This window comes from Berghia stephanieae, chromosome 4 (assembly GCF_034508935.2).
Source record: "Berghia stephanieae isolate SIO BIC M18660-M18661 chromosome 4, UCSD_Bste_1.3, whole genome shotgun sequence".
Taxonomy (NCBI): Eukaryota; Metazoa; Mollusca; class Gastropoda; order Nudibranchia; family Aeolidiidae; genus Berghia; species Berghia stephanieae.
The window spans coordinates 79,440,083-79,462,595 of NC_088363.1; the positions used below are offsets into that span (position 1 = coordinate 79,440,083).

General features: G+C 36.6%; 1 protein-coding gene across 9 annotated transcripts in view; it reads right to left on the reverse strand.

Moving 5' to 3' along the window:
- LOC144971339 (uncharacterized) overlaps nt 1-22,513 on the reverse strand; it is a 140,811-nt gene that overhangs the window by 59,754 nt on the left and 58,544 nt on the right. For 7 of the 9 annotated variants that reach the window (XM_078912059.1, XM_078912055.1, XM_078912052.1 and 4 more), the window contains exon 6: nt 16,241-16,286. In XM_078912059.1, coding sequence (XP_078768185.1) covers nt 16,241-16,286 — 46 coding nt within the window. Of the gene's footprint in view, nt 1-10,410; nt 11,155-16,240; nt 16,287-22,513 lie in introns of those variants that run through there. The other 2 variants (XM_078912061.1, XM_078912060.1) reach the window with 2 other exon arrangements.

Here is a 22,513-nt window from a genome sequence, read left to right on the forward strand (position 1 = left end):
ATAAAATCTAAACATCACCATATCCATGAAATGATGCGAGTGTAAATCACTGAAGTGGGTAAGGCAGAGATATATCAACGTGCTCACACATGAAAATCAATATATACACAAAACAATAACGCAAGCAAATAAAGCTTTTTTCGTATGTTTACAAGAAATAACTAGGGGTCTACACAAATAATCTAATTGAATCTAATTTTCGTGACATCATATATTACCAGTCATTGTAAATTTAAGGTTCTCTAGATGTCTGAAAACTAAACAACATTCTAAAAGAAATGAAACGGCTCCAAATAAATATTCTTGGCCTGGCAGAGATGAGATGGAAAGAGCAGGGAACCATGTCAAAACAAGAAAACAACATGACATATAAGATCATATGGAGTGGTGGAACCTCTTTCCAAAAAGGAGTAGGGATGATCTTAGACCAAAAATCAACCAAATTTTACAAAGGGCACGTAGCAATCTCAGACAGAGTTTTGCTGGTTAAGCTAAGAGGACCTGTAGTTGACACCAATATTATTCAAGTTTATGCACCAACAGAAGAGGCGACAGATGCAGATATGACAGAGTTTTACCATTCACTAGACAAAGCAAAACGAATGTGTAAATCACAAGAAGTCCTTATGGTAATGGGGGACCTAAATGCTAAGATTGGCAGAGGCAGAGATGGTGACATAATCGGACCACATGGACTCGGAGACAGAAATGAACGAGGAAACATCTGGGCAGATTGGTGTAGAACAAATAAATTAATGATTTCAAACACCTGGTTTCAACAACACCCAAGAAGAACCTGGACATGGCAATCACCAGGGGACAGAGCAAGGAACCAGATAGACTTTATAGCAGTATCATCAAGATTCAGAAATGGCATATTAAATTGCAAAACCTACCCAGGCGCCGATGTAGACAGTGACCATGTCCCAGTTGTTTGTACAGTAAGGATAAAGTTTAAAGCTATTCAGAGAACAGCTGGTAGAATAAAGAGGGATTACAGGTTATGCAAAGACAATGGCATACAAACAAAAATGAGAGAAGAATTTGAAAATGCACTCATGATACAAAGCCAAAGTGAACCTGATAACGAAAAATGTGAAAAACAATTTGATATATTCCAAAAGTGTGTCAAAGCAACTACAGAAAAGCATTTACCAATAGCTCAAACAAACAGCAAAAAGGAATGGATGACAAATGAAATTCTAAACCTATTTGAAGAAAGACGAAAATGCAACAGAGGGTCTGCAGAATACCAAACATTGAACAACCACATTAAATCCAAATGCATCGAGGCACACGAGAACTATCTAGACTGGAAATGCTGCGAAATCGAAAGAGAATACAAACCCAACCCCCAACAAGCTCACCAAAGAATAAAAGAACTATCAGGGAAAAGGAAAAGCAAAGCAGCAGGAAGTTGTATCCAAAACAAACAAGGGGAACTGCTATTTGAAGAACAACATATAGAAAGCCGATGGGTAGAATACATAGGCGAACTGTACAATGATCCAAATAGAAATGAACCACCACTGAAATTCAAAGAACCATTAAGCGGACCAAACATCACCAAAAGTGAAATTGAACATGCCATGGAACGAATGAAGGATGGTAAAGCAACAGGCCCTGATGAAATATCTGTAGAGGTATTAAAAAGCCTAGGAGATCTAGCAATTGATGAACTTCACATATTATTCAACAATATATACAATACTGGGAAAATTCCAGAAGATCTCTGTAACTCTATTTTCATAGCAATACCAAAGAAAGCAGGTGCAGTCAGATGCGAAAATTTTAGAACTATAAGTTTAATAAGTCACATCAACAAAATACTGTTGCGTATAATTATCAACAGGCTAAGGAATAAGATTAACCCCGAAATCGCAGAAGAACAATATGGATTCCAACCTGACAGAGGGACAAGGAACGCAATATACCTCCTCCGTGTTTTAAGTGAAAGAGCTATACAGGTTCAGACCCCACTATACCTCTGTTTTGTCGACTACAAAAAAGCTTTTGATAGAGTACGCCACGAAGAAATACTAAAACAACTGCACTCCATTGGCGCTGATGAGAAAGACCTCAGACTCATGCAAACATTATACTACACCCAGCAGGCATCTATCAAAATCGGAAACTCTACAGGAAATTCCATTCCTATTAAGAAAGGAGTCCGTCAAGGGTGTGTTGCCTCACCAGATCTGTTTAATCTATACCAAGAAACAATCATGAGGGGCATAAATAATATGGAGGGAATAAAAGTAGGAGGTCACAACATAAATAATATAAGATACGCAGACGATAAGGTACTTATTGCAACATCAGAAATCCAACTTCAAAAGATTGTTGACAAAGTGGTAGTAGATAGTGAAGCCAAGGGAATGGAAGTGAATATCACCAAAACAGAATGCATGGTAATACAGAAAAACCCCGAAAACAACAACACCTGCAATATAACGATTCACGGCGAGCAGCTTACCAACGTAGAAAGTTTTAAATACCTAGGTTCAATAGTGACAACAGATGGAAGATGTAACCGAGACATACGAGCAAGAATAACTCAAGCCAAACAGGCCTTCATGGACCTGGGAAACATTTTGAAAAACAAACAGATGTCGTTCGGGATTAGATTCCGAGTCTTGAAGTGCTACGTGTGGCCAATCTTGTTCTACGGATGCGAAAGCTGGACTACAAATGCAGAAACACAAAAGAACATTGAAGCTTTTGAAATGTGGTGCTTGAGAAGGATGCAGAGAATATCGTATACCGCACACAAAACGAACGAAGAAGTGCTAAAACAAACATACCAACAAAGGAAACTAATGCCCTTAATAGTGGATCGACAACTATCCTTTTTCGGACACATAGTAAGGAAAGATAAGAATGAATACCTGGCAAGTTGTGGAAAAATACCTGGTAAACGCGCCCGGGGGAGACAAAGAAAAACACTCATAGACCAACTGAAGGGCTTCACCAACCTAACAATCCAAGAGCTGTTTGAAAAAGCAAGAGACAGGGAGGAATGGAGAGAGATCGATTCATGCAGTATCCGAAGCCTGGACCAGGCATGGAACCTAGAAGAAGAAGAAGATGTCTGAAAGGATTAAAAGAAAAAAGATTTAAAGAAAACACGTACACATACACACACACACACACACACACACACACACACACACACCATACACACACAACCATGATCGTCTTTTGCTCTGGTGAATTCCAAGAATTGTCCAAATAAACAACCTTAAGTCAAGTGGAATGGGTTGACAAAGGCCAGTTGGAGAGACTAAGACAACCCCACAAAATTTGCAACGAGATTGGAAATTATTAAACAAATAATATGACGTCAAAAGACAAGTCTCAAGCCCGGAACATCAAGGAAGTTCAATGACAGTTTGAACGTTTTTGACATGGTGACGATCACTTTATTCGATCGATATTTGAAGGACGAGTTTTCTGGTTAAAAAAATATTGTTAAAGCCGTAACATCTATAGTGGTGATCGGTCCTATAACATAAGAAGTCGATGTTTTAAAGTTTTTCCAGAGTACCTACAGTTGATTTGCGAAACGAAGTTGTAACTAGCCTGTTTATATAACTAAGCCTAGCTATTAATTTTGTTCACTGCCTTTGCTCTTCTGGTTTTACTGCTGATGTCAAAGAGACCCAAACAAACGTCAAACCTAACAGGCTGACGCAATGAACCAATAATTGGCCTAACGGGCAGTGTCGTTGTGCAGTGTGTTTTAATTTGACAAGACAGTTTGATAAGTTATGCTTAGCAGACCACTTTCTTCCCCCCCCCCTCTCTCTCTCTCTCTCTCTCTCTCTCTCTCTCTCTCTCTCTCTCTCTCGAATAGTCACCGTTTTGCAGTGGGTGCAGGCCGAGTGCTCATCGTCCATTAACCCCAAAGTAAGATCAATACACCAACACCTTGGGCGAGTCTACTAGTTGTGAATGGCCAAAATCGATAAATCAATGAGACGGTGGCTTACTTAAATAGGTATACACCGTCAATGAGGATAACGATAGTAGAGCTCTGCCTACCCAATGGTCAGAACTTTTCTAAATGGTTTCATTCAAAATGTTAACTGGCAGAAAATATATTGTGTGACATTGCCGAAATAAACTGCCAAAACTATCATCACCGAATGAAGGTTTGTTTACCTGGGCAATGTGGTAAATGCACATATTATGAGAAGGGGGAAGTGTAAAGATCATGACACAAGTGCCAGATTCATTGAAAAGGGGAGGGGGGTATGGCCTTTCCCCATTCGACGAAGACCTAGGCATTAATAGAAATCAGGACTGCTAAGAAAATGTGTATATTTAACCCGTTAACTTCCCCCATTTCTGAAACAGTCAAATCGAGAGGATGAAGATGGATTGGCCATGTTTGTCGGAAGAAGGAGAGAGCAATCCCGAAAACAGCGCTCAGATGGACACCGCAGGGTAATTGCAAAAGGGGAAGACCATTAGAAACTGGGAGATGATCGGTGGAAAGAGAGATGACATCCTTCGGTTGGACCTGGGATGAGGTCCGGAAGCTGACAGAAGAAAGAAGTCACTGGCGCTCCTTACTGTCGACCTTACGTGTTTATGAAACACCCAAGAGTAAGTAAGTAAGTAAGTAAGTAAGTAAGTAAGTAAGTAAGTAACTGCCGTACTTTTGAAAAATACTCGTATTTAAAATTTTGGTCAGAAAACTCGTCCTCCAATTATCGAGCGAAACAGAATATGACAAATAAAAACCTTCCATTATTCTTGTCAAGAAAAAATTTAATTTAATAAAACTAGATGACAGGAGAGACTCATTAGTAATGAGCTGTTGAAAAAGCAAATTAAGAAAATGTTTGAATTGTGATCTCAAGACAGAAGAGGAGACAGATTGGTCAAAATCTCAACAACACCAATCAACGTAAACGACCAGATCCGCCTACTTTTACAAACGAACTTTTGGCTCCAATTTCAGTAGTTTATGAATATCTCCAACTCATTAAAACTGTATGAAAATGAAAGATAATGCCAGACTACAACATTTTAAGGATTTTGAAGTGTTTTTTTCTTCTTTTTAAAATCATTGTGAAGGTAAAGTGTTGATTTTAAAAGTTGATTATGGCGACTGCTATTTTTATCTCCTAAATTTGATTAACTTAATTCTGGTCACAGGTTATCTATTTCAACAGTAGAGAACAATCATTTGTTTAATCGTGAAATAAGATTATGGAGTTTTAAAGAAAAAGGTTTCAAATATTTATTTCTTCTTATATAACAGCTGCCAAACCAAATAAGTAATGCACTTCGCCGGCGGTCTTTGCTGGCCTCGTTAATCAGATTATTAGGTAAATCCAATATGCTTCTTGTCAACAGCATGTACGCTGGTCATTCAGTACACGAAACAAACCGTGATCGTGCACGGTAAAAGTAAACCAACCGTTGTTTTCTTTTTGATGTTATATCCAAATCCTTCCATTATTACTGACACTCCAATTTGATTATTTGCTTTCAACGTTGATATGTTTTGTTAACGAAAGGTTTGCATCGAAACGTCTATTGGTTGAATTGTTTCATTTCGAGGCCTTTCCACTTTCATATTCTGTTAGTATTTTTACGAGCTGCTACTACTACTACTACTACTACTACTACTACTACTACTACTACTACTACTACTACTACTACTACTACTACTACTACTACTACTACTACTGCTACAACTATCATCATCATCATCCTCATCCTCATCATCATCATTATCATTATCATCATCATCATCATCATATTATTATTATTATTATTATTATTATTATTATTATTATCATTATTATTATTATTATTATTATTATTATTATTATTATTATTATTATTATTATTTTATCATCATCTTTAATCCAATATACGTAACTGAATCATAAAGTTACAATCACAATGACAGATAAATATGTTCAGAGTCTGAACTTCATCAAAATAACTAGCCACCTCCTTTATAGTCACCTTTCTTCACACTAGTAATCGAAATTTTCAAACCGAGTTCTTCGAGGTCTCTCTACTATGTGATCCGTTATTTTGTTTGTTTGTTTGGGGTTTTTTTTTCTCGTTTCTTTTACAATTACCTATTTCTTTTTCGTTCGTTTGTGCTGAATGCCATCGGTAGGTTTTTCCCGGGACGAAAATAAACCGGTTAACCATACCAATGTCATTAAAATTGCCGAATGTAACTTATGTTGCCCTCTTTGTTGTATACGATTATTCTCTCGTATGCCAATGATAAAATGTAACGGAGCGGATCAACCTGTAATTCAACACGGATGCAGTCGTATGATTATGTCATGAACGTTTGCCTTATTATAACCTTGTTGCTGCCTATTCTGACGAGGTGTGTATTTGAATTGCCAGACAATGCAGAACGAAAAATACTTGAAATAAATAATTCCCCCCCCCCCCCCACCCCCACCGACTTAACCTAAAATAGACCATATCATATTGAACAGCGTGAAGAGCAGATCAGCATCTGGCAGCCTTGAATCTAGCTACAAATTTCAAAAACCAAGAAATGAACTTAAAACGAGTAACGTCTTCATTTGGTTTCGTCACGTTACGGTGTAGCACCGTGCGCCGTGCATCATGCGGCGAGTGCCGTACTTCTACTTCGGCTGCCTGTTTGTTGTGAATCAACGTATCACTGATGATGATGTCGTGCAAAACCTAATGCGTGTCTTCTTGACTGACTGAAAGTGATGATTGCGATGCCTAAATACAGGACTGGTACCAAAATGACACTTGACCTTAATCGTTACGGATACTATAGCTTATTCCATACCAAATTTAGCTAGTATCACGAGAGTGACGAGAAGGCTGTGTGGTAGCTGACAGGATTTTAGTATTTAATGGAAAAAGAAGTCAAAAAAATCCGTAAGAAGCCATAAGTACACCTTTATCTAGTTTGATGCGTTAAACGACAATCAACATTGTTTGCTACCATTTGGACAAGACGCGAATCTATCGTTAATCTTACAGAGCCAGCTACCAATTCACTGTTAATTGAAAAGAGCGGGGAAAAGATCCACGCATAGATACAGTATTTGTTGAGTTGAGTGGGTACACAAAAATCATTAAATAATTTTTTTTAAAAAGTAAAAGCAACCTTTGGGATAAAGTATCAGGTTAACAAAAAGAGAAAGCTTCAGATGCTCCCCCTATTGACCATCCGACCAAATCATGAAAATAAGCAAAATACCTTAAAGAGCATTTAAAAAGAAAACAAAACAACAATAAAACAAAAAATAAATACATAAATACCCCCCCCCCCTTTTTTTTTTTTTTTTTGGAAACCCCCAGAATTTTTATTTAAACAAACAACAACAAAAAAAAAAAAACTTTATAGAAAAATACAAACCAAAACAACGTTAAAAAAGTACAAAAGAGCTATTCTGTCCCCAAAACAGTAGGTCGAATCTTAATCACTGCAAGAGTAGCAATTTAATTCAATTCAATACCTTATCTAAAATTACGAACTGATGACGGTAACCTTTATTGAATATCAACAATACAGATATATCAAATTAATAAATTCATAAGCCTTTATAACCTTATAAAATATCGTATCGTATCGTTTAAGAGCTACGTATAGCTGTTTGAAAACCTTTAAATTGCTCTGTGTTACTTACATGCACAGATACAATTTATCAAAATTATATAAATACATTCAATGTTAAATGATAAAATTAAGTATTTAATGTCTAATACATAAAAAAATGTCATTGTCAATATTAGTATTATAATTATCTCTATTTACATTCATTTGAACGCGGTGTAAATTGTCATGACTAAAAAATATGACCAATCCAGCAATCCTGTTTCTTTTCCACCCCACCACCCTTCTCTCTCTCTCTCTCTCTCTCTCTCTCTCTCTCTCTCTCTCTCTCTATCGATCTATCTCTCTCTCTTTCTTTCTCTTACACACGCACTCTCTCTTTCCAAACACACACACACACACACACACACACACACACACGTGTGTTTGTATACAAACATAGGTGTGTGCTTGTGTGTACGCTTGTGCAGGTGTGTATCGCAAAATACTTCCCACCGGATTTAACAGATCTAGCTACCCATTCACACATACACAGATACATAACATATAACACATGACTGCGTAATCAGATTAGGATCGCTCTTTTACCTTGATTGCGCGAGGCAAACTCATTTGCATAATAAATATCACAATCATTCATACGCAGAGATTATTCGCGACACAGAAAACAAAACACGACCGAACGTAGGCAATAATTAACACACAAGTTTGCACACAACAAATAAACGGACAAATATGTACATATAGATGTGTATAATCTCATAAAATTTATGAGATTATGCCCATGCATATGTACATATATTTAATGGATAAATAAATGGATAGACAAATAGACAGATAGATAGATAGATAGATAGATAGATAGATAGATAGATAGATAGATAGATAGATAGATAGACGAATGGATAGCAGGTCGAATTATAGATAAATGTGCGGATAGATAGATGTATAGATAGATAGGTGTGTATGCGGATAGATAGAAAGGTAGACATAGAGATAGAGAGGGAGAGGGAGAGAAGAGATGGGGGGGGGGGGGGGGGGATGGTAGGGTAAATGGATCGACCTTGAATCAATATTCACACACCTATTTGCATGACAAAAAATTGACATCGGCAGGTATATCACAAAAGAGATGCAGTCATAATGTATGTATCTCTAATAGCTATTGGGGTGACGGAGCTTTGATGTGACAAAAAAATCATACATTGCGGACGCCGCCCCTTCCCCCCCCCCTCTCTCTCTCTCCATCCACCCCCACCCCCCTTTCCACTCTCCCCCCCCCCCCCCCCCCCCCGCCCCCTTCCCTCAAAAAAAGAAAAAAGAAAAAAAGAAAGGTCAAAAGTGAGTTTTCGAATCTTACTTTAGCATCAATCGATTTCTATTTTTAAAAAATAAAGATAACGATGCTGATAATGATGGTGACGGTTAAAATGATAACAATAATGAAAATAATGACATTGAAAATATATAATACAAACATAAATAACTAAGTAAATCAATAAAAAAAAACCCAAACAAACAAACAAACAAAGCAATACTTGTTAATCAGAAATCATTTTCATTGCAGTAGGTCTTGCAATGCACAGAAGGCATGAATAGTGAAGATGCCGTAGATCAATATCAAATTTGAATATTTATTTTATAACACGTTTTCATTAAATGATCGATTATCTTAATATATTGATTCGCGCGGGGGGGAGGGGGGGGGGGGTTGTTTGTACCCCTTCTATTAATCTTTCCCTTCGGCAAAGAAAATATTTTAAAAAATCAGAGAACATTAATGAGTAGCTGTGGCTATTAAAATAGGTTTAATTCAGGTTTCTGTACCATCAATAAATGGAAAGTGAAAATTCCTTGTTACAGCCTAACAGCGATAGCCTAGTTGATAGAACACGCGCTTTAGAAAAGGGACCGGTATCATTGAGGGTGCGATCGAGAGAGAAAAAAAAAAAAGAATTTTCTTTCCATCAAGCAGCCATTAGGTAACTGAGACTGTTAGATATGTGGGAACGTGTTGTTGGATACACTAACGCCCTGTCTCAAGGGTAGCAAACAATTGTCGTTTTAAGAGTATAGATAGAACCTGGGGAAAAAACCCGGTTTCATGGGCCTCCTTGCTCTGAGGGACTATTATCACAAGTGTGCTCAAGGGTTTTTATTTGATTTGTATACACTCTGAGTAAGTGGTGGAGAGAGCAGAACTATTATTATTATTATTATTATTATTATTATTATTATTATTATTATTATTATTATTATTATTATTATTAATTATTTATTTATTTATTATTTTTTAAATTATTTTTTTTTCGTTTGTTCGCGAGTTCTGTGTTTAATCAATCGAGCTACGAGGGTGAAATCAAGATCGTAAATTATGTAAATTCATCTAGGACTTGTGGGATGAAACTCACACTGTGCCACATAAGATTAAACGATCATTGTTGGCATCTTAATGTCTTTTAGTGATTCATTAGCCTCCATTCCCAACCCCTCACCCCTTCACCACCAGGGATATAATACATTTTACGAGGCAAATCCTTTTAACGGTAACGGTAAACGATTGAATTTTGATATGATTTACTTGTGCTTTAACAGATGATAGTGATTTTTTTTTTTAAAAGAAAAAAAAAGCAATAACTAATTGTTAAAATATAAAAAAACAAAAACAACAAACAAACAAACAAACAAAAATATCGAGAGATACGGGCAAAGCAAAATAGTTCTTTTAAAATGAAACAAAATCACAAGTTCTCGATCAAAAAGACAGGGTGAAAAAGATAAACACAGAAACAATGTGGTATAAAATTGTACTTTTCACTTACCTGAACCGTTAAAATTCCTCTCAAAACTCCAGCGAGATGATATGATATTATCCAAAGCGAATAAAGCACAAGAGAGGGAAAACGACTCCACAAATCTACCAACTCAAATCAAAACCGATCAATCGATCGATCGAGAACCGTTATCACTCGCGAAGGTGATTGCAGTTTACAGCAGTCTGGACATACAAACCACAGGTTGACACACCACCGTCCCAATCCAGGTGTGTGTGTGCTATGGTCTAGTCATGAATAAACAAACGTTATTCAGTGACCGAGCACAAATCAAAGACACGAATCCATCGATAACACTACAGTCGTTTGATGAGAACAAATTGACAAAGTTATGGTTTCCTCTGGACAAACAGCACAATCTGACGCTTCACAAAACTTTTAAAATAATGCAAGCTGATAATTTATTCCACACTTTGTCTATAACTAGTAACTAAAGGCATGCCCATGAAATGTAAACAATTTACTCATCCACAAACAAACAAAAATAATCTAATTTATGACAATTATCTCATATTGAATCCGTCAGGCTTATTAATTTTATATAAGTCCAAATAAAATGAATGTGGGATATAAAATCAAATAAATAAAAACAAATTCATATTGTTCATGATCGGAGAAAGGAAACCCGTAACAACTGATTTTTCTAATAATATGTACCTACCTCTACAGGCCCAACATGAAGTCGGATATGATATTTATTATTACTGAGGGGTCGGCAGTCGACACCACCACCAGGGTTGCCAGATTATTTTTCAACAAAATGCCAGGGGAAGACTCAAAAAATGCCAAAACACTCAAAAAAATGCCAAAGTCTGTTGACTCCCACCCCCACTAAGAAAACTACTCACTTTTGATAGACAATTTACTATCATATCCTGGTGGCTTGCGTGTTTTCTTGTCTTTTTTTTTTTTTTTTTGAATTATACTAAATTTCCTATAGGGGTAATTTTTTACCTACTGACTACTAAGTGGAGTGAAAGTTAACAGGCGACCATGACGCAAATATACATGAGTTTTGCAGGAGATTCCCAGAAAACTTACGAGGATACTTGTCGAGGGCTGAATTTGAGTGAATATCTGAGGGAGGCAGGGCTAGTTCAGGGTGCGAGTTTTAATAGCAAAGTTTTCCGATGTGAAGAGATTTGTGTTTACGCGTTTAGAAATAATTAAGAAAGGTGTCATTTGAAGTATAATATACAAGAAAAGAAAATGCCAAATGAAAATGCCAAATGCCAAATGATTTTTCTAATGCCAAACGGTTTTCAAAAATGCCAGATTTTTGGAATCTGGCATTTAAAATGCCAAACTGGCAACCCTGACCACCACACTCACGAGGTATTGCCACTTGCCCGGCGTCATCGAAAAACCCTCTTTCGCCACAGCCTGTTGTTGGGTTCTCGTCGCTTTTACACTTGACAGAGAAGAATTCAGGCGCGGCCGGTGACTGAGACGAGGTGAGACGTGAACGTGAATCAATCACAGTCCCAGTCACCACCTTTACTTAGTCACCACCTCAAGCCAATATTATTATCTATCTTGTAATATCGGTGTAGCAAAATTTTAATCAAATCAAATATTTACTAAGAACGCAAACAGTTTGAAGGGGAACACATTTATTATGAGAGGAAAGATAAAACTCAAATTTTCATTTTCAAAATGTAGAGAGCTAATGACCATTTTTGTCCTTTTTTTTATACTCGTACTTTTAAAATCAGTCGTCTCATTATCTATTCCTGCTACTCTTGAACTTCTGAGCCGAGGTAGATGGCCAGGGGGACATCTACAGATGCCCCAGCATTTGACACGAAGGGGATGACATGGTTTGATTTTGATTGTCTCTGAAGTCATTCGTTTACAGTGAATGATGTTAGATTTCTAATTTTTGACTTGACGTGATATATAATTGAAATTTGAAGATGACGACGACTATAATTTACATTACAAAATATTCAGTATGAGTTGATATTTGTCATCATCATCACCACCACCACAACCGCCATCACCAGCAGCAGTTCCACCACCACCACAACCATCACCACCCCCACATTCTCCACGATCATCATCATCATCATCATCATCATCATCATCATCATCATCATCATCATCATCATCATCATCATCATCATCATCACAAATATGAAACTTCGATAAGGTTGAGAATAAATACTATGTCTTGCATGATAGAAGACTCAAAATTCGCCTTTTATTTTTATCATTCTATTTCTATATTCACTTTTGCGAGTCTGATTCATCCCGACACAATACCCTTTACAGACGATGGGTGACAAATACCGTGACTGGTTAAATTCGATCATCTCCAGGATTTCCCCAATGACAAAATCAACGGGTATGAAATTTACCGGGGTGGTCGTCAATAAAACCGAATAGCCCTATATATATATAAAACCCAAGCCAACAAATAAAAGAAAATGGCAATCTTGGAGGTGAAATTGGATTCGTCCGTAAATATCACATCCAAGACTCGTTGGTCGCCGAGTTGGCATAATATTAGTAATCACAGCCTCTTGCTTAGTCATATTATCATTGGTGTGTGTGTATGTGTGTGTGTGTGTGTGGGGGGGGGGGCGTAGGCTATAGATAGAACGAAGTTGACGTCACTCAGGTCTTTGTTATTGTATAATGTAATTATCTACTGTCAAAATGATCGGTCAAATAAATGTAAAGACAGGATTGAAAGGAACAGATTTCTTAACGATGTTAAAGAAACGATGCTTTAGAGACAACCATTATACAAACAATAATACACTAATAATAATAATAATAATAATAATAATAATAATAATAATAATAATAATAATAATAATAATAATAATAGTAATAATAATAATAATAATAATAATAATAATAATAATAATAATAATAATAATGAAATAATAATAATAATAATAATAATAATAATAATAATAATAATAATAATAATAATAATAATAATAATAATAATAATAATAATAATAAGAAGAAGAAGAAGAAGAAGAAGAAGAAGAAGAAGAAGAAGAAGAAGAAGAAGAAGAAGAGTAACGTTACAGTTAATACCATCGGATCACTGAGGTAAGCAAGTCCTATTAAATAAAGTAGAAAGTATTTAAAATTGAAAGATAAAAGTTTTCCATTAGACACAACGACTGCACTGTAGCGACCACAAGAATCGAAACTATTTCCCCTTTTCACAACAATGATATTTCTGTCTCTTTATCTTGGGTAAACAACAAACAGCGGCAGGTATAGATATGTGTATGAACAAACAAGAAAGTTATCAAGGAGGATTTAAAACGACCTGCGATAGGAATACATATAAACTAAAATAAGATCTAACTCTACAAAATAACCCCCCCCCCCCCCCCCCAAAAAAAAAAAAAAATTAATAAAAAAATAAAAAATTGGTATAAGTAGGATTAGTAAATGCCATAGCGTTCAAGCAGGGAAATGAAGTAGGCTTTGATAGTTTAGTTAGGAGAGACAAAAAGACTGCTAAACCAGCTCACGCCCTACACATCAAAACAGAACAAATGATTAAGTTGTGCTCGGCTTATTGCCAGTGTGTGAACATAATACATACATGTAAGTCTTCTGCTTCAGATTTAAGCCTAACAGCTTAAACATTGTCTCTGTTATGTCGTGCATGGCCTAAAGTATATATACAGATCGGGAGAAGAAAAATAAAAAAGTAAAACGATTGTATATTAAGACAATAAGAACATTTGCGACGGTGATGACACATCTGCTACCCTAACGTTACTATCTGATGGCATCCAGCAAATGTACTAAATGTGTATTTGGATGCACAGGGAAATGTCCAACCTCTCTCTCTCTCTCTCTCTCTCTCTCTCTCTCTCTCTCTCTCTCTCTCTCTCTCTCTCTCTCTCTCTCTCTCTCTCTCTCTCTCTCTCTCTCTCTCTATGTAAGAGCAAATTCTAAATCTCAAGCAATCTATACAATAGATAAGTTATTATTTTTTTTAAATGATATATATATATCGTTTTACGAGCCAACGACACTTGACCCTTGCAATACAAAACTATAACACACAGTTTTTATACCTCCGAGCCATCAAGAAAATAAAGTTCTTGTATCCAAGAAGAAAAAAATATATAGAAGAAAATTGTTTTTTTTTAAAGGATCGAACATGAGACGTTTTTCGACTCTAAAAATAATATGACACCGCCAGGTCCTTTATGTGTTTCAAACACAAAGTATACAACGCCGTGTTTACCGAATCGACATGTAAATAATGGCATGTCATTTTCCTCTCATTTTGATGTTTTCTTAGACAGGAAACGAAAAAGAAAAAGAAAAAGAAAGAGAAGCGTAACAAAATGGGACAAACCTCAATTTTGGGTTTGTGATCCGAGAAAATGAGAAATTTAGGATGAGTCATAGGGCAATCAAAAAGCCCTGCCATCCCCTTCCCTTTCCCTGTTTTTGTTGTTTTTTGTTGTTGTTGTTTTTTTCTTTTTTACTTTAATGTGTCACAAGCATGAGGGAGTGAAGGTAGCACCCCCTGGTGTCAGAGAAGGAGTACAGAGGTGGAGGTGCTCCATCACGGGTTAAAAACTAGGATGGGGTGACTTCGGGGAAATTGTCACTGTGCTTTGGAGCTTTTTTTTTTTTTCTTTTTTTTTTCTTCTATTTTTAAAATTTGGTCTGTTTTTAAAACTATTTTGTTTTATATTTTGTTTTTGTTTGTTTTTTTTTTTGTTTTTTTTTTTTTTTTTTTTGATTTTGATTTTTTTTTTTGGGGGGGGGGGGAACGTGGTATTTTTGGTTTGTTTTTCTTTACTGGTGAATAAGAAAGGTGACTGGGTCTTTAAAAAACGAAAATATAACATGTGAGCTATTCAAAGTAGAAAAGGAAAATGTGTACACTTTGGCCAATCTTTAATAGAAGGGGGTTGGAATAAAAATGGTAAGGGGTGCGCAATTTGACAAATCAAACAGGAAAAAAAAAAAAAAAGGGGGGGGGGGGGGGGGCGCATTATGAGCACATTCTAATGTCGGCGCGGCGAGTTGTGATGTATAAAATGTTTTTGTTATATATTTCAATGAAAGATACAGCTAGTTAAATAACAGCAATAGCCTTGAGAGTATCCTTTTTAGCGGCACATTTCATGAGTTGAAATTTAATAAAAGGAAGGGGGAGTGAATGGTGTTCAAATAACCTGGGGGGGGGGGGGGTGCACAAAAAATCTGACAAAAATAGACGGGGCGGGGGCGTCTATTTGATACTGTATATATATATATATATATATATATATATATATATATATATATATAGAGAGAGAGAGAGAGAGAGAGAGAGAGAGAAGAGAGAAGAGAGAGAGAAAAAGAGAAAAAGAGAGAGAGAGAGAGAGAGAGAGAGAGGGGGGGGGGAGCGGGTGGAAGGGGCTTTACAGTACTTGCGAGACTTTTAGGTCATTTCAGCGGCATTAGGAAGGGGAGAAAACTTGAACAAGAACAATATTCAAAAGCTTAAAAATACAATATAGCCTATTCCTTTTTTCTTCGGTAAAGGTGAGACCCAAAACGAAACCTCATTATTTCATTTATATTGTCTGCACTTCAAATGCAGGAGGCAAACGAAATACCTACTTAGTTTGTCGCAACATAAAAGAACCATAAGAACTTTGTCAAAATATTACATGTACAAAACATACAGCATAGCAGAATCATCCAATATATTATGAGACATAATGCACAAGAAAAGCTTGCGAGAAATTGACAGTTAAACAACAGTTTCATCCACCCAGGGCCAACACCCGTGTGTACAAATATAGGTTTTTGAAGGAACAACAATACTTACATTCCTCAAGCGTTTATCGTATTCCTCTTTCAGACGATCATCTGACCTAAAAAAAAAAGACGAGAATATAGAACAAATTGTTAACAAACAAGTTATTTTCAAAGAAGTAAACATTTTTTTTGTTATGTTGCGTTTGTTCTCAGTGAACGTGCCAGAACTTGGAATGCACAGAAAAAGTGCTTTGTTCTTTTGACTAAAATTTTTAGAGCCCTAAGGGCCACTGGAGCTAAAGTTTATTCCCGTTTCTGTAATTTTAAAAGAGAGCATTAATAGCGTGTTACTCTTTAGGATAGGACAACCGTCTTTCAGAAAGTACTTTCTGTTAGATTTAATAAACCCAGCGACCAATTATTGACTAAAATAAATTCAGACTCGACCCCGAGATAGAAACCAGGTAGACAAGCATGCTCTTCACATGTGAGTGACTTGTTTAAAATGAAATGAAGCCTTAGAACCGTTTTGACTTTAGACTCAAAACTTTCCACATCTTGTTCAATCCGGCATAATATCAGATTCACTTTACTCTCAATTCGTCAGATCTCGAAAACCGAAAATTGCGAAGAACACGAATGGCAACAATCCATATCAATCTCAAGGCCTTGTCAAATACGCTATGCAATTATCTCATACTGACCGCATGATGTAACTGTAAACAAAAAATGAGAAATTGTCTTGGGGCAAAGGCATTTATTAATTTCCCTCCCCTATCTTTTTCCCTTCTCATTTTATTACATCTGAACTGCTAACAATCTGAAAACGTGTACATGAAACAGAGCCAGTGATTTTTCTTGTATTTTTCATTTTTGCTCTGTCTGACACGCTTTCACATACACCTTTTAAAATGTTTCTCTTACACTTGTGCCTGATCCCAAATTTGTGACTGCATCTGTCACAATATGCTTCGAAAATCGGACTAATAAAAACAAAAACACACAGTAATAAAGAAACAGTTGAAACTCATATGGTTTGGCGTTAAAGAAACAAAGAAAGATTTTTTAAAAATGATAATATTTTTTTTCTTTCTCATTTCCCATCCCGTCTCCATTACGTCTTGCCCAATTCTGCTGCCTTTGGTAAGAGTCATTGACAAAGATTAATTTATTATTCAAAATAAACAAATAAATACAAGAAAATGTAGCCTACACATGTCACGGAAATAAATAACTTAATTAATAATCGGATGAATAAATAAATCAATAAATATTCATTCTCTGTTCCATACAGCTGAGAATTGCCAATGATTTCTAATTTTATGAATAAAATAAAGCCAAAAATCGAAGATAGAGTAAAGGAATTACAATTTCGTTCACCACACCCGTTTTACAATGTTCAATAGATTCATGTCTCAAGTGGGACATGTACCATTTTCTCCAAGAGGTCTTATTTTATTTCCTTTTTTTTTTAAAGAGTTGTCTGGTGATACATTTATTTATGGCCATGGCGTCAAGCTGAACAATCTCAGGAGTCCAAGGTGACAACAGACAAAACTACGAATATCATTCATGTATCAAAGGTAATCTTTCAGATGCGGAGTCAGGTTTCTATGGACGCTTCAATAGGCTTGTCGTAATCGTAAACAAAGAGGAAAGATAAATCTTATTTATGGGACGCTTAACATATATATAAAGGCAATTATCCCAGTATAAAAGGTTTATCCTGGAGGAAATGTGTCTCTCTATTTAACTTCTTTTAGGGAAGATGCATTGCCAGTGTTTAGCAGGCGTGCTTTTATTAATTTTTAAAGCTCTTTTTATTATTTTCTGTTTTTCTGTTTTTTGATTTTACTTCTATTCTTATGAGCCTAACGGCAATTGTAAAAATAATGATAATAATAATAATATTAATATTAATAATAATAATAATAATAATAATAATAATAATAATAATAATAATAATAATAATAATAATAATAATAATAATAATAATAATGGTGATGAGGATGCGTAATTTGTATAGCGCCCCTTTCCACCAAAAGTGCTCGAAAGCGCTTATACATATAACGCACATGCGTTCATATGTCGAAGCAGGCTAATTTTTGGGGGTGTTTTTTTTTTTTTTCTTGAATGTTTATTTCTTCTTTGTCTCATTTTCACCTTTTCAAATTTCAATACGGGAACCATTTAAACTGTCAAAGGCAAATTTGGTTGACTGACAGTTTCTGTATGAAAATCGAATGGGTTAGGGGTTCATCAGAAGATACTAACCCGAACCCGAAAAAGGGAAACAATTTTGTCATAGCCGTACGAGAAGCCGTACAGTGCTGTGAAATACCATGCATTGATTGAACTCGGAGAGGTAGCTCAGCAACAAATTATCTTAATAATACAAAGAGAGGACAGAGAGAGAGAGAGAGAGAGAGAGAGAGAGAGAGAGAGAGAGAGGAGAGAGAGAGAGAGAGAGAAAGAAAGAGGGGGAGAGAGAGAAAGAGGGGGAGAGAGAGAAATATATATATATATATATATATATATATATATATATATATATATATATATATAAGAGAGAGAGAGAGAGAGAGAGAGAGAGAGAGAGAAAGAGATAGGGGAGAAAGAAAGAGAGAGAGAGAGAGAGAGAGAGAGAGAGAGAGAGAGAGAGAGGGGGGGGGGGACATATAAAAATAATTAGATAATATATCAAAGCATCCATTACTAAACACAGTCACATCTCGGTAAGTCAATCTCCTCCGTGTGCAGAAGATATGCGTCGACATACTCCAAGTATTCGTGTTATCAAACGATTAATTCGAATGCACAAGTAAAGCTGATAAATCGTCCTTCGGAGTCAGTCATAACAGTTTCTATAGCGTGAATTGGATAATAGCAACTGCTCAATACCATTTGGATTGGACGAAAGTCCACCTCAAAGTACTTTCCGTTATATTATATCTAACAGATCAAAGCAAGCCAATTACTGCTGGGTTGACAGGGGCTAGGTGACTAGAAAAAAAAACCCCCAAATAGATTGAAACTAAGATCGACAAAGGTCCCTTTACATGTAAAGAGAGTGCTCTACTAACTGAGCTATCGGGACACCCACGAATAAAGCTGACAAGAATGTATATATATATATATATATATATATATATATATATATATATATATATATATATATATATATATATACATATATTCCTACCCTGGCTTGACTGTTCAATTTGTTGAGGTGAGGCATTTACTAGTGCCGCGCTGAAGACCGGTCTGGACCGCGGTCCGACGGTCTTTTAGCTGTGAACCAGAGGGGAAGATCGGCGGCGGTCCTCACTTCTTATCACCTTTCAACTAGTGCGGGGCGGTCCTTGCAAGGACCACGGTCCTACGGTCTCGCGCCATAGCCTACTACTTCCCCAGCGATTCGTTGCTTCGGTTGCCTATCTTCCACCAATCACCACCAATCCCACTTAATTAATCGCACCCACCCCCCTTTGCCATACACTAAACGACACAGACGACCATACAGGCAGACGACCACCAACCTCCACTCCGCAAACCGCCCTTTCGTGTGTGAGATGGGGGGAACAGGAGGCGCACGCCTTGGACGATTCCATTATACGGGGTAAATTTCAAAATTTACTACACCATAATGATCGCAATGACAATGATCTATGGTGAAGGCATGACCCCTCTTCTCTAATGGGTTATTGTTTGAAATGTATGTGACTACAAAAGATGTGTGTGTTTGTGTGTGTGTGTGTGTGTGTGTGTGTGTGTGTGTGTCGAACCTAGCAAGTAGCAAATCCGATTTTTTGTTTTCTTTTGTCCATCTCTTGTCACCACTCCTTTCTATCGCAGTGTTGTCATATAAAATAATACAATAATATTAAAATTTCGTTTGGTGTTTTTACTAATCAAATAATATGAGTTTCATTAGTTTCTTCCTTCCAAAAAACCCAGTTATAACGTCTGAATTTTAAAAAAGTCCAATAGAATATTTGGGGACCCCGATAGCTCAGTTGATAGAGCACTCTCTTTATACGCAAAGGGCCAGAGATCGATCCCGGGTGCAGTCGATTTTTTTCTGAATCCCTGTCTACTCAGCAATGAATGGGTAGCTGAGTTTGTTATATCTGGCGAAAAGTCACCATCGACCCCTCTTATCACCTCATCCACCCCATCTTATTATAACTTCACGTCTCTCTCTTACTCTTCAATGCTCGCTGCCCTCTAATGTGTGTGTGTGGGGGGGGGGGGGGGTAGGAGTTGCGTGTGTGAATCAACGCCACGAACAACTCGATCAACGCCTTGGGCGATGCCATTATCTCCTTTAATGGGGATAAATTTCAAATTTTATTAAATTATCGAAGTAAAATGAAGTACGGTGAGCAAATAAAGAAGGCATCACCCCTCTTCTCTAATTAGGTTACAATTTGAAATGAGTGTGACTACTCCGTGTGTTTTACTCCTGTAGGCCACGGTTTTCATCGTGTAGCGGTCTTTAACGGTTCAAGAATGAACGATCCCACGCTCTCAAAGGTCAAACCGGTTCGAATTTCCAACAGTCTCTCAGGAATGTTCAATGTCGAAAAGGACCGGTCCTAGGACCGGTCCTTGCGGTCTTCATTTCCCAAGGACCGTAGGACCGTGGTCCTTAAGCTTGCCAAGGACCGCCCCGCACTAGCATTTACATATCAATGAATGGATTATAAAGAAGTCTATCTGGCCACCCATGTGCATACTAATCAAAATAACAATAATGTATTGCAGAACTGAATAGTGGAGCTGTATTCCGAGACGTGAATAACAGGATTGGCACGTTAAATATGCTGTCTTGTTTTTAGCTTGCAATCAAAACACGGCACGGTTCACGGACCCGTGTCCTGTACATCTTTTTCATATTACGTGAATCAAACAAAGAGACCGACAGCAAAAGAACTGCGTGTTTTGTTGGTTTTATTTGTTTGTTTTTTTTGGTGGTTCGCCGCCTTCCGACCGGTGGGTCCTGGGTTCGAGTCCAGCTCTGAACGGCGCAAAGTTGCCTCACATTCTATCACTGTGCTCAGGTGTTAAATGATAGCATGGCTGTTAACAGCAATGTCTCTGTCGAGAGAAAATTGTACTTTATAATTCACCCTGCATGTTACGTGTTGCTGTTGGCGAGGGACCAATTGTAAAGAGATTTGAGCACGTTTAGTGGAAATTGCGCTATAATAATGTTTAGAGCTTTTAAAAACATTTATTAATATCAATTAGACTAGATAATAGATTTAATAGAAATCGGTTATGTCAGAGGAAAAATAGAAATCTGCCGTACTCTAAAAATACTCATTATAAGAATGATTTTGGCCAGAAAGCTCGTCCTTCAAATATCGAGTAATTGATCGAGAAGGATCAATTTTAGAATGTGTTGGGTTTTTTTCTTCTCCAAAGCATGACAGAACTGACATATAACTATTTGATACCTGAATAATAATATGATAATTTCCCCCCCCCCCCCCAAAAAAAAAAAAAAAAATATCTATAGTGCTGTGTACTGAAAACAAACTGAGGAAAAAGATTTAACATCTATTAATCCAAGGGACTCATACACACATTTTATGTATTACCACAAGATACCAGTTGATAGATAGATAGATAAATAGATAGATAGATTGATAGATAGACAGATAGATAGATAGATAGATAGATAGATAGATAGATAGATAGATAGATAGATAGATAGATAGATAGATAGATAGATAGATAGATAGATAGATAGATAGATAGATAGATAGACAGATAGATAGATAGATAGATAGATAGATAGATAGATAGATAGATAGATAGATAGATAGATAGAAGGACAGAGAGAGAGAATGAGAGAGAGAGAGAGAAAGAGAGAGAGAGAGATTCTCTGTATATTTTATGTTAAGTTTTATTACCAATTGCTTATTTCTCCTTATTTCCGATCTCCCTGATTGTTTCCCCCCACCTGTCCCGTTCGCTAAACTAAAATGTTTGAACTGGTCCTTTTATTGATTCAACTGTACAAATTTGGCCCTTTTATTCTTCCCTCAACAGCTTCTAAAACCCCGTTGGTCCATATTACGGCTGTTTACACTCGGCATTCCTTCTCCAGTATTATTATTTATTTTCTATCGATTTTGAATGTTATTGAATATATTTACCGGGTTGGTTCACTGCCTGTCCTAGAGGAATCACTTCTCACCTTTGTGATGCATGTGTCACCAAGTAAATTCTTTATTATTTTGGCTCGGCTTTGGAGTCCTTCAGAGCCTTTGGGTCCATGGAGCCGGAGTTATCTATAACATTTTTCTATAACGTGAAACGGACGATAGCAATT